This window comes from Meleagris gallopavo, chromosome 3 (assembly GCF_905368555.1).
Source record: "Meleagris gallopavo chromosome 3, MGAL_WU_HG_1.1, whole genome shotgun sequence".
Taxonomy (NCBI): Eukaryota; Metazoa; Chordata; class Aves; order Galliformes; family Phasianidae; genus Meleagris; species Meleagris gallopavo.
The window spans coordinates 46,699,470-46,711,983 of NC_139406.1; the positions used below are offsets into that span (position 1 = coordinate 46,699,470).

General features: G+C 36.4%; 1 protein-coding gene across 4 annotated transcripts in view; it reads right to left on the bottom strand.

The window, feature by feature from the left end:
- The window catches only part of NDC80 (NDC80 kinetochore complex component), an 18,550-nt gene continuing 6,036 nt past the window's right edge, over positions 1–12,514 (bottom strand). For all 4 annotated transcript variants that reach the window (XM_085220839.1, XM_085220840.1, XM_085220837.1 and 1 more), the window contains exons 8-17: positions 11,987–12,080; positions 10,605–10,711; positions 9,864–10,008; positions 9,056–9,261; positions 7,916–8,068; positions 7,574–7,663; positions 6,369–6,461; positions 4,472–4,602; positions 3,511–3,613; positions 1–2,228 (exon numbers count right to left, since the gene is read on the bottom strand). In XM_085220839.1, the coding sequence (XP_085076965.1) occupies positions 2,106–2,228; positions 3,511–3,613; positions 4,472–4,602; positions 6,369–6,461; positions 7,574–7,663; positions 7,916–8,068; positions 9,056–9,261; positions 9,864–10,008; positions 10,605–10,711; positions 11,987–12,080 (1,245 nt within the window). In that variant the 3' untranslated portion in view covers positions 1–2,105. The remainder of the gene's footprint in view (positions 2,229–3,510; positions 3,614–4,471; positions 4,603–6,368; positions 6,462–7,573; positions 7,664–7,915; positions 8,069–9,055; positions 9,262–9,863; positions 10,009–10,604; positions 10,712–11,986; positions 12,081–12,514) is intronic.

Genomic DNA, 12,514 nt, shown 5'->3' on the forward strand with positions numbered 1-12,514 from the left:
CATGTTCAAGTAATTTTATTGAGTTTAAAAATACATAGCCTTGAGACATATTAAGAAAGCTATACAAAAGATATATTAGTAATAAATGAGAGAACTGTACCCCTACCAATACCCCCCCAAAATTACAAACTACTCATACTATTGGAATATGCAGGTGCCAGTGGTACATTTTGATTAAGACTTTACATTCTGGTTGAAAAAATCCAACCAAACTAAGAAAACAAAACAAAACAACACAATCCAAGCAGTAATTATATTCTATTTAAAAGCCACAATCCAGAATACAAAGGAAGGTCGTTCTGACCTTGATTCTTTAACCCATTACTATTGGGTTAGCATTAGTCCTTTGAAATTGTGTTTACTAAGTCAACTGACTACGCCTCATGCAATGAGGCTGCAGATACTAATAGACACGGGAACAGTCAGTTACAAAAGTAGGGACAAACAAGTATCAGGAAGCCAATGAAGACTGTAGTCCCTAAATAAGCAATTATTTTAAAGGAACGTGATTGTTTTGGATTTCCCATAGCTTTGCTTAATTAGGAGAGTATTGCTTTAGATAATAAATACATTAGAAGGATAAAAAAAAAAGGCTTTTAAGTAATTGAGATTTGAAAGGAATAGGCTATTGTAAAAAAAAAAAAGTAAGAGTTTGTAAAGGTGAGAGAGAACAAAAGAAGAAATGCTACCTGCTTGTCAGCAAGCTGTCATAGTTGTGAAAGTAAGCTTTCAGTGTATAACAAAGGGCAAAAAGAAATTTAAATACCACCATCATTATAGTATCTGAAAACAAAGCAAAACTCAGAAGAGCCAGAAAATTCACACACTTCATCCAAGACAACAGAATTTTACGTATGCTCTGCAAAAAGAGCCAAAAATTAAACACAATTTAGTTTTATTTACAGTTTGTGTTCAGAGTTTAAACTTAAATTTTGATTTGTACCCAAGGAATCTGTGTTGTATTCAAATACTTTAATTAGCAAATTGAGGAGCTATTTTAATTAGCTATCAACCACTAAACATTTTTGAAGACAGTGGAGTTCCTTTGTTGTGTACTTGAATCAGTGACATTTATCACTGAGCAGCATTCAAAATTAAATTACCCAGGGCTACTTTTTAAGGAATACGAAAGGTATATAACAGAGTAGACAAGCAGATACTGCCTCTGCTTACAATGTAGCATTGAACAAGAGATGGGGATACGTTTTCTTTAATGTATTTGGACTGGAACTCCCCATATGCCACTTTTATCTTCCTAAAGAAGAAAAATCCAGTATGGTCTGCTTTACTGATCTAGTAGAAGAACACAGATGTTTTAGACCATTTCAATGCACACGAGACTAGTTATACCTTCAACTAATTAGCTGTCATTTTAGCTGTCACATTGTCATACCTAGAGCTCATTTAATAAACATACTTAAGAAATACAGTAAGTTTTTCATCTGGTACTGTAAGCATTTAGTTTGAAAATGAAATTCTGCCTCTATCTTTCATTTTCTAAATTTACAAGATTACTGCATAACTACTACTGATCTTTCTAAAGAGGCTTTGCTAAAAGAAAAATAATTTTACACACCCGAGAGGTCTCTGGGCAGTTTCATAGATAACAGGCAGGAGACTGGAAGACATTTACATTTGGTCTTGCTGATAAACTGAAGGCCGATGGAAGGACACGCACTGTCATGACTCGTGTTAAATACATATAAATATTAAAGAATGCACAAACTATATTGACACTTGTGGTTCCATCTCTAAGTCCACTGTTAACTAAAGGCTGACAATACTCATCTTTCTGAATGTTCCTGGAGAGCACAGGTGTCTATTTATAAAGAAAAAGAGAAATTAAGTTGTTCCACAATTGCCTTGTCACAGACAATGTAATTCTGTAGAAGTATTTTGGCAGTAGGAAGAGTAAGCAAAGCTTTTGTTTTTTTGGTTACAAATATTTTAATCCTTTACTATATTTGTGTCAGTAAAGCAAAGGAAGTTCATTATCATGTCATTAAAACCAAGTTAGCTGCTAAAAGCAGGAAGTAACCATCCTTTTAGGAGACACCACACTGGAGCTTCATAAGCACAAATTTTCATCTTCAGCTTTTTGATAATTACACACTTTCAGCCTTCTTTTTATAACTGTCTAGAATTCTGGTCAAGGTTGACAGTAGATCTTCAGACATGAATTCTTCGTAATCTCTGTCAATTTTCGAATTCTGTTCATCGAGATATTTCTAGAAGGGTTACAGAAAGCTTGTTAGAGCTGTGGTCCATATTATACTGTTTCTGCTGAAGCATTCATAGCAGTGATTGTATGGGTTATATGGTTTCTGTTAAACACTTATCTGAATGTAAACAGCAGATGAAGCAATTTACTAGTAACATTTAGTCATCTGATTATTTATAACAAATGTTTTGTCAGCAAACGTACTAGAAACCAACAAACTCAGTACAGCAGCCATAGTCATGGAATGCCTTAGTTTGGAAGGAACCTTTAAGATCACAATCACTGCCTTGAGCAGGGTTGCTACCCACTGTATTGGGTTGCCCAGGGCACCATCCAGTCTGGCCTTGAATGCTTCCAGGGATGGGTGTGATGGTGCACTCCTTGCCCCCAACCCAGCCTGGTTGTTATGCCCAAGGCCATACCATGAGGTGCAGAAGACCTTGTCCTTGGGACTAATAACAACCAAAGTTCTACCAGAGACAGTTAACCACCACCATACTGTCTTAAATCAAGCACTCAGACATCTGGTCAGTAGAACCAATTCTAAATTGCATGACTATAATTCAGTTGTCTTACCCCATAAACACAAAGCAGCCTGATAATCTTCATAGCCCTCCTCTAGACCTGCTCCAGCAGCTCCACATCTTTATTGCGCTGGGGCCCCAGACTTGAATGAAGTACTCCCTCACAAAGTGAGTGAAGGAGGACAGTAATCCTCATCACCCCGCTAGTTACCACTTTTTTTTTATTTTATTAAATACAGCTCAGGATACAGTTGGTCTTCTAGGCTGCAAGAGCACACGGCTGGCTCATGTCCAGCTTTTTGTTCACCAGGACCCCCAAAGCCTTTCTCCACAGGGCCGCTCTCAGTGAGTTCTTCTCCCAGGTCTGTACACACATCTGACATGGTGCCAACTCAAGTGCAGCATCTTTCACTTGGCCTCGATGAATCTCATTAGGTTCCCACAGTTCTACATCCCAAGCCTGTTCAGATGCCTCTGGATCACATCCTTTTCTTCTATTGTATTAGGTGCACCACTCAGCTTAGTATGATTCAAGGGTCTACTCTATAATGTCTTTATTAATGACACAGTCATATTGATTAAATAGCACTGGTCCCAAGACCAGTGGCACACCACCCATGACCAGCCTACTACTTGAACATGGATCTGTTGACCACATTTAACTAACAGATACTTTACTGGATGGGGAAAGTTCTTTTGTCCATGTCCTTAACTGCAAAGGCATGTCTAGAAAGATGTAATTCTGGGTATTGAACTTCATCTTACCTCTATGGATACTACATGAGTAGTAATCACTTCCAAGAGGCGATTCAAATTATCACCTGCTTTCCTGCTCTCTTCTGTTGTTGTTTGCATAACAATTTGGTATCTAAAAAAATAAAGACATTCTGAAAGTGAAGTCCGTAATTCTAAACTTCTTGACATCTACAATAATTTCCTTATCAACTTACATATATTGTTATCTTTAGCCATCATTTTTCCTATCAGTATTAATGTAAACCAAGTTAGATTTGTTAAACATTTTTTTATACATCTGACCTAGAAGAAAAAAGGATCATATTGTACTAACTTGCCTGGATCTTAGAGCAGACATGTCCAACCTGCAGCCCACATGTGACCTGGCAAATCTGTGTCATCATGGTGGAGGTTCTGCCCTGCCAAGCAGCCTGGTCTGGCCCCAAGCATACTCCCATTGCTCAGCAACAACCAAACATTGGTGTGTTATGTTTGGTGTGGCACTGTCTATGCTGAAACCAGGACACAGGGAGGGTGCAGCGTAGTGCTGTGCCAACTCAAGTTACAGCTATTTCATTGAGCACAACTTCTCTGCACAGTGTGTTCCAGTGCTCCATCATGTAGACAGCAAAGAAATGCTTCCTGGTGCATTGGAGAAAAAACAAAAACCAAAAAACCTCCTTTGCTAGACTTTGTGCCCACTGCCTCTTGTCCTGGCACTGGGCACCACTGAAAATAGCCCGGCCCAATCATATGGAGATAAAAACTAAAGTACATGAAAGAACAGAAGTGCTGACATAGTAGACAAACAGTCTTGCTAAATTAAGTGTTGAAAATAAACACTTCAACTGTGAATTTGTGAAATTAGTGTATAGAATGTATATGCACTCAAAGAATTTTATATTAGGACTTGAGGAATTGTCATCATCCAATCTCCCTCTTCCCCCCCCCCCCCAAAAAAAATCAACACAAACAGAATTATGGATCTTACTGTCTCTGAATATCATGCAGTTCATTTGTGGCTTCACTGAGACCCTCGTTGACACCACTCTCAAGCAATTGTTTATGCTTCTCTAACAATTCCAGCTCATTTGCACATTTTTGCTCCTCTTCTTCTGCTTCCTGTAAATGCCAAGGAGAAAACAATATCACATAACAGATCACATTTTAAGAAATAAAGTGTTTTATTTTTTCCCCCTCATGTGTTATTCATCCCAGTACATAAATTAGGAATTTACCACACAAGCAGCTTCACACACAGAACTCAAACTCCCTCCAGAAAAAAAAACAGGAAACCACAATAGAAGATTACCTCCTCCCCAATTCAACTTTGAAGTTCTCAAGTTTCAAGTTTTTTTTTTTTTTTTTTTTTTTTTTTTTTTTTTTTGCATTTTCCTCTACTCAAAGCCAACCTAACCTTCCCTTATTTCTCTAACAATATTTCTAGGTCAGTGTGTTAAGCTATCTTCCCCTCAAAATTAATCTAAAAAGAGATTACTTATGGACTTTCTAAATAGTTTATAAATGAAACATCAGAAACAACAAAATAATTTTTGACTAAAAAAGAGAAGTCTTCACTTTTGATTTTGAAATGTGTTTAGAAAATGCAAGCAATCATCTATTGGAGCTATCATCTATCTGAGCTATTGGAGCAGGACTAGAGAAGGATCACAAAGATGATCAAAGTAGAGGGAGCACCTCTCTTATGAAGAAAGGTTGAGGGAGCTTGGCTCGTTTAGCTTGCAAAAGCAAAGACACCAGGGAGACTTCGTTGTGGCCTTCCGGTACTTGAAGGGAGCTTATAACCAGGAGGGGAACTGACTTTTTTTACACGGTCTGATAGTGACAGGGGAATTGTTTTAACATACAAGAGGGGAGATTTATGTTCAATGTTTGGAGGAAGTTCGTTACTTGGAGCATAATGAGGTTCTGGAAAAAGCTGCCCAGAAAAGTTTTAGATGCCCCATCCCTTGGCAGCATTCAAGGCCAGGCTGGATAGGGCCTGGGCAGCTTGGTCTAATCCTGCTCATTTCAGGGGGTCAGAACTGGATGGGAGTTTAAGGTCACTTTCAATCTAAGCCATTCTGTGACCCACCCAACGCGAATATCATTGATAACAGTATATTTAGCAAAATGAAACCAAATTCCACCATCATTAAACACTTAATTCTGGTGAATTTCTGAAACCTTAAAAAATAATTGTGCATTTATAAAGTCTTATGAATATTACTTGAAAAATTATAGGAGAAATTACTGACTGTATTCTATTTTAAATCTCCAGTTGCTATTGAGTATTTTATGAACTTGTCTTCAGAAAAAGATGTATGCAATTCCTTAGATCGAAAGGTAAATTTCATGTATTTTTGAAAGCTTTCATTTAAATCAATCCACCTAAGCAGTGTAACTGCTGAGTGAAAGAACTTCCTAGAGGAAGAAAAACGTAAACAACTTTACATCAATAATGTATTTCATGTGCTATTAGTTAAATAATGCTTTCCTCAATTTTTAAGTGTGGTAACAGGTTTATTACAAACTGTATTTATTACATACAAGGCATAAACATGGCAGATACTGTAGAATCTGTTTAAAACACATGCACTGAGTCATCCTGAAGTCAGGAGATGGACATGGCTACTTTTATAACTGGTTGTAGTAGTTTATGATTTACAGGCTCAGAGAAAGTATGATACCAGATTATGTTAAGAGAAAGTGGAAACTGACTTTTATTCTTTTCAGAAATGAGTGCTATCTTAAGAGAAGATTCCATTTTCCGCAACAGCTGACAGCAAGTTTCAAGCAAACAAGCAAAACAAATTCTTACATATAAATACAAGCATTAGGGATAACGTTATCAAAAAACTGTTATTAAAAATATAGAAAAATTCTACCTTAAGCTTCTGATGGTAAAGATCATCCAGCTTTTCTGCTTCTTCTTTCAGTGTTTTCACACTGCTTTTCTTCTCCGCTACCATTGCATTCACCTGAAATGAAAATATGACTTAAGATATAATTCAAAAGGAATTCCTGTAATTCCATGCCATCACAGACAACACATGGTAGCCCTGAAACACTTTGTTAATCCAGGTCTGGCCAAGGAGGCCAAGCTTTTGTCATAGCAGGCTGTATTGGATTTTGTTTTGTAGGGGGTTGGCATGAATTTGGGAAGGCACGCAGCCATGACAGCTGACCATGACTGGACAAAAGAGTATTCCATACTATATGCTGTAATGCTTTGTAAGAAAAACTGAGGTAGGAGAACAACAATTTCATCTTTAAGCTTCCAAGGTAGCAGCTGTTGAGAGACTGGCAGTGCATTGGTCTGCCTATGGGGGAAGAGGGAGGGAGGTTTACACCATATCTGGTGCACACAATGCCAATAAAACTTTTTTGCACTATGTGTAAAAGATCTTGCACTGGAAAGTTCTAGAACAATGGGTTTTGAATACGCAGCTTTCAGTTTTCAATGCAAGTTATTTATGGTTTAGGAAAGTACTAATATATTTTAGTACTTCAAACTTCAGGTTAGTATCAACCAAAACATACTGACTTTGTCTAAAGAAAAAACATGAAAAAAACCTGAGTTTTTGAGAATCCCTGTATTAAGTTCAACACAAAAAATTAGACCATTAAACATTTGCTGATAACAGCTTGTAGGATTTTTTCATTCTGTTTTTTTTTTTTTGTGTGCTCTAAGCTATTTACATGGAAACATGTATGTCAGCATGCTATATGACATGACATTCTTCCCATCCATCCTGAACCCAGTATTGCTAAAAGTTTCCCCAGTTACTTCTTATCAGTGGTAATCTACTGATTGTAATGGACAACTTATTAAACAAGGCTTTCCAATGTTTATCATCAAATATATGTAACTGCATAATCTTCAGTGCAGGGAATATATATTATTTCATCCAACAGAAGGGGATCTTAATTCACACAAAAGCTTTTATATTCTAACACAATTAAAGCAATCTTTTCACAACTACCCCTCCAAAAAACCCACACAAATAGCCTGTGTAAAAAAAGGTCAGATGAGTTCAGTAGATAACATTACAGAATCTTAGAACTAACCTTCTTTAACCAAAAAACATACCTGTTCCAAAGTGTCCTCCAAACTCATTTTCCGTTGAACAGCTTTCCTAATTTCTTCCTCAGTTTGGTTTACAATCTCCATGAGAGGAGCCTGTTATACACATAGAAGAAAATGTAGCTAATGCAGTTTGTCAGCTTAAACTAAGTTTTTTTTTCCTTCTACACTTTTTAACTTAGGCTGCTGTACACACCAATACCAAATTTTCTTCCTGTGCCACAAATGTAATTATGACAATTACAGAAGTTCTCAATGAAGTTTAATGAGGAGTTTCCCCAACATTCCCCAAAAACACTAACATTTTATTATGAGTGGTAGTAGACACTCAGTGTTGATTTTACTTACCTTAATTTGAGTTCTGTATTTGACTAGGCAATTTGGTCCTGCCTCGGGATTAAAATGAATCTCAAAGTCATGCCCTTTAGAATTCTCAGCACTTATTGGAATTAATTTCAGCTTTCGAGCCAGTTTATGATACTCTGCCAGTTGTGTTTCAATCTGCTCAGAGATTAAAAAGGCAACAATCATGGAAAAAATACAACTGAAAAGCTTTGCAAAAAGTATTCATATAGTACTTCAAATAGGTTTCTGAGTTGCTCTGTATGTTCCACAGTAATGGATGTTTTCTGATTCTTTCAGAGCTTACTCTGCAAGATTTCTTAAAGTATATGGGTAAGACTAAATGGTTTCCTCCTGTGGTTTTCCCTCCTGCTGTATTATTTCCTGCATCAGCATTTTGAGCATTAATTGACAGTGGAGGAGAATGAACATGCTTAGAAATAGTACAAATTGACAAAGCAAAAATTAGTCATGTTGATGTGCCTTCTCTCATTGGTTTGGCAGGAAGTATCACACAGTCACATGTCCTAATAACGAACTTGAGTGTAGCTCTAGACATAGCTTATTAAATGCTCTATTTTCTGACACGAGAACCATCTATATGCAAATATAACTAGAAAAACATTGCTTGATATGTGCTTATATTTGTATGGTATGAGGAATTTAATACCAAGTGCAGGAGAAAGCACAACTCTGCTAAACGAAAAGGAGAGAAATAAATGTGTTTTTGTTTATTTCAAATATCTAGCAGAGCAACAGTTTTTAAATCCCACCACCTACAGGGCCACATCTCTTCATTCTACATAAGTGTCTCTTAAACTTTTCTTATAATTTACATGTAAGGTACCAATCTGTCCCTAAACACATGCAGATATTAACTCAAAGCACTAGTCTTGCATTACTTCTTTGCTCTAAAGTACCAACATATCTATTTCAGTCTAGTGTTATTGAAGCTCTCAATGCTGTAGGAGTCAGAGCTTACAGTGGTGCATATTCTAGCCATTCTTGTCACTTTAGTTCTATTAAGATACACTTATGTTGTTGTTAAATCATTTAGAAGAAGTTAGTAATAGCTCAAGTCCCAAGCTTAAAGACACATCATGAATACTGATAGACATCTCTCATTGTGGTAGGGTTTTCACATACCGCCTCTTTATTTCTAGCATATTTTAGCTCTTCATTCCACAGCTGATGTTCTTCTGCTTCGAGTTCCTTAGTTAGCTTATTAATGGTTTGCTGCAACTCATTTCTCTCGTGATTTATTCTCTCAATATCCGCAACCGAGTACTTTTGGTTATCAAAGATATGCTGAAGCCGTGCATTCTCCTGCTTCATCACTTCTACTTCCATTTCTATGTTCACAAAACATTTGTAAAAATGAATGTAAAAATATCAGACTATACTGTTAATGCTCACCTTCCAGTATTTTTTTTTTTAAATGAGTAAATTTCATTTCTCTAGAATATAAGCAGTTATCTGCAAAAAAATTTCCCCATTAGCAATTAATCTTGGACTTTATTTGTAGCACCATCATACACAAAGTCATTCCTGAAGCTGAGAATTAAAAGTTATTTTTTAAAACTTATTTCTGCCTTCACTAGATATTTATGACTATACAATCAATGAATGTACAGATGTTATAGTTATGAGGTATATCAGAGAGCTTGGCTATATAGTTATTACACCAAAGCAGAAGAGATAGGACACTTACCCATATCCTGGGCTCACTTATGAAACTCCAGCAGAGTGGATCTCCAGAAGAGATCCTTCCCCACTGGTGGTCAGTTTTTGAATGGATTTAGGAGAGGTGGAGCCAGGCTCCACCCCTTCTGGCAGCACAGGTGAATTGCCTTCACCTGTGCTCCCATGGCTGACTCATTGCTCACCTCAGGTGATCAATCAGAGATTCAGGCTGTGATTCAGCAGTTCCCATACAATGACCAGGGCACCTTACCTGCTGCCTCAACTTCTTCATTAACACCTTTCATTTTCTGATCAAGGATGGTTGTGTGAGATTCCAGATTAGCCAAATAAGCCTGGTATTTCTGAACATCTGCTTGAAAAGAAGATCTCAGCTTTCGTAGTGATACTAAACGATCCTAGTAAATGAATGCAAAGAACAATCACTGAAGCATTAATCTAAAATAATTATCCTCCTTCCAGACAAGGTGGTAGATCACAGTCAGTATCAATAGTATAAATACACAAGTAAAAAAAAAAAGTTCATAATTCTCTGTAACAGCTGACACAAGTTAGTCTTTAGAATAGCAGAAGAGGCTGAAAACATGGTTCGTAGCTTAATTCTTAATTAAGTTATTCTTATTTCAGAAAGCCACTTTCTGAAATAAAATGCTTCTCCAGAAATACATGTTTATTGTTTGCTACCACTGAATCCTGTGCTCTCATCCACTGAAAAGTTCTCATACTGACATCTTTGGGAAAGATAGCACTGAAGTTCAGATAAACTGTCTGAAGTATATTATTAATATTTCAGTCAGTACAAAATCTTATTTGAAAAATATCTGTGCAATATTAAACAAATAGTGACTCCATAGTAAAAGCATTCCACTACAACAGCATAGAGTCTGCAATAACCAAGTGAAATTAGAATACTGTAAATCATTAAAGAGATGAAAATTCAACAACTGAAAGTTCAAACCCCTTGTACACACAAGGACAGACAGAGTTTACTAACCGGCTCGCTTTCCCTTTCTTTTTCTAGTCTTGCAATTTCTTCATGAAGTCTTTTGTTTTCTGCTGCTAAGCCTTCTATTTTGAATTCATCTACATTAAATATATCCTCTAGTGTAAGAAAGAAGAAAGAATGGGGTTATAAATCAATCTCCATTGTTTGTCACCACCTATTCAGAAAATCTGAGTAGTTGCCTTACCATTAGCATAATGAATACCTGTTACCAAACGTATTGTTTTAATCTGAAAACAAACCTACCTAAAAGCTATCATTACAAAATAAATAGGGAAAAAACAGGACAAAACAAACAGTTTTGCTGTTACATAAGAAAAATAATTCCTGTAATGTTAAAATCCGGAGTCTTGTAAGACACACACCACAGGATAGTTGTTGTTAGATAAGTTTCCTCTGTTTAAGCTTCATAAGTTGTCTTATTTGAATACTCCTTTCCTCATCACAAGCTTTCTTGCACGTTGAAGTTTCGCTTACTTCCCTCAGTCTTTTCCAAACAAAGGTATAAACAGTTTTTTTCCTACAAATATCTGGTAACCGTCTCATAATATATGTCTCTTTTCCAGTTGATGGATCCTGCTGGCAACGAGTGTGTCCTTAGTCTGTTTTCATAGGAGAGCTTTGAAACTGAGAATTATTTTTCCCTACTTGTTCTCATATACTGCTTATGTTTCCTTAAGTGAAGGAACATTAAAAATTTTCCAGCTCATTGAAACTAAACACAGGTGCATGCTGAAGCATATTTGGAAATCCTCAAAACAGAGTTTGGAACTTTTACTGCTTTCAAAAAGTTTCTCAGAATTATATAGGGTGGAAAAAAACCCACTAAAGTTAATCTAGTCCAACTGTCAACCCATCACCACCATGCCCACTGACCCTCAGTGTCACATCTCTATGTTTCTTGCGTACCTCCAGAGATGGTGATTCCACCACCTCTGCCTGGGCAGCCTGTGCCACTGCCTCACTGTTCTTTCTGAGACAAGCAATACCCAACCTGAACAGCAGCTGAACTTTCTTGATCTTCAGATGAGCAGACAGTTGCGATTTATTTATTCACTTTTTAAAAATACTTTGTCAGACAGAAACAAGAGTATTTGTGCAGATGGAATTTGCACCTGAGGAGCTGCTTTTCTATTACAAAAGCATTGAAAACAGTACAGTTACACGTGTAGATCTGACAGCAGAGCATGACCCATCTGCCTGTATTGTTAACAGCACATGAAAAGAGAATCAAGTCAGTACAATTGAGGTACTTGGGAATTCCACATTTCCTTATCTTAGATCACTTTTGCTTGAAAGTTGAGCAAACCTAATGCTACGGGAAAATAGCCTAATAACAAAATCAAATACTTCATTAAAACACAAGAACTTACTTAATTTTGACTGCACTTCTGCATCCAATTCTTCGTAAGTATCTCCCCCTTTCATGAAGTGCTCATAGCACTTTACAATGTAGTCCATGAAAAGCTGAGAACAATTTCAATAGATTCCATGAAGGCTCAAAGAGTTGTAAATAGCTCATCTAAATATACTCAACTAATGGAATTAAACAACTGATACAATAAATATATCTGGTTTGGCTGTACTTCTTTTTGTAGGAGTTAACTTTTTTTTTTTTTATTATTTCATTAAACATAAAGTCAGAAGATGATATCAGGGCAGAAGAAGATATCTAGAATTTACATAATTAACAAAATTCTACAGACACTCCATACATTTTCCTGGGATACTGATAAAAGATAGTAGATAGAATATTTAATAATTGTCTTGAAACACCTGATACTCTGAAGCTACATAATATAAACGGTAGCTCTGTTTAACATGCCTTTTATGTAAACATGAACTTTATACTCCAGATATGAATATTTTAGAGAATTACTTCTACAATTAGATGAAGGTTA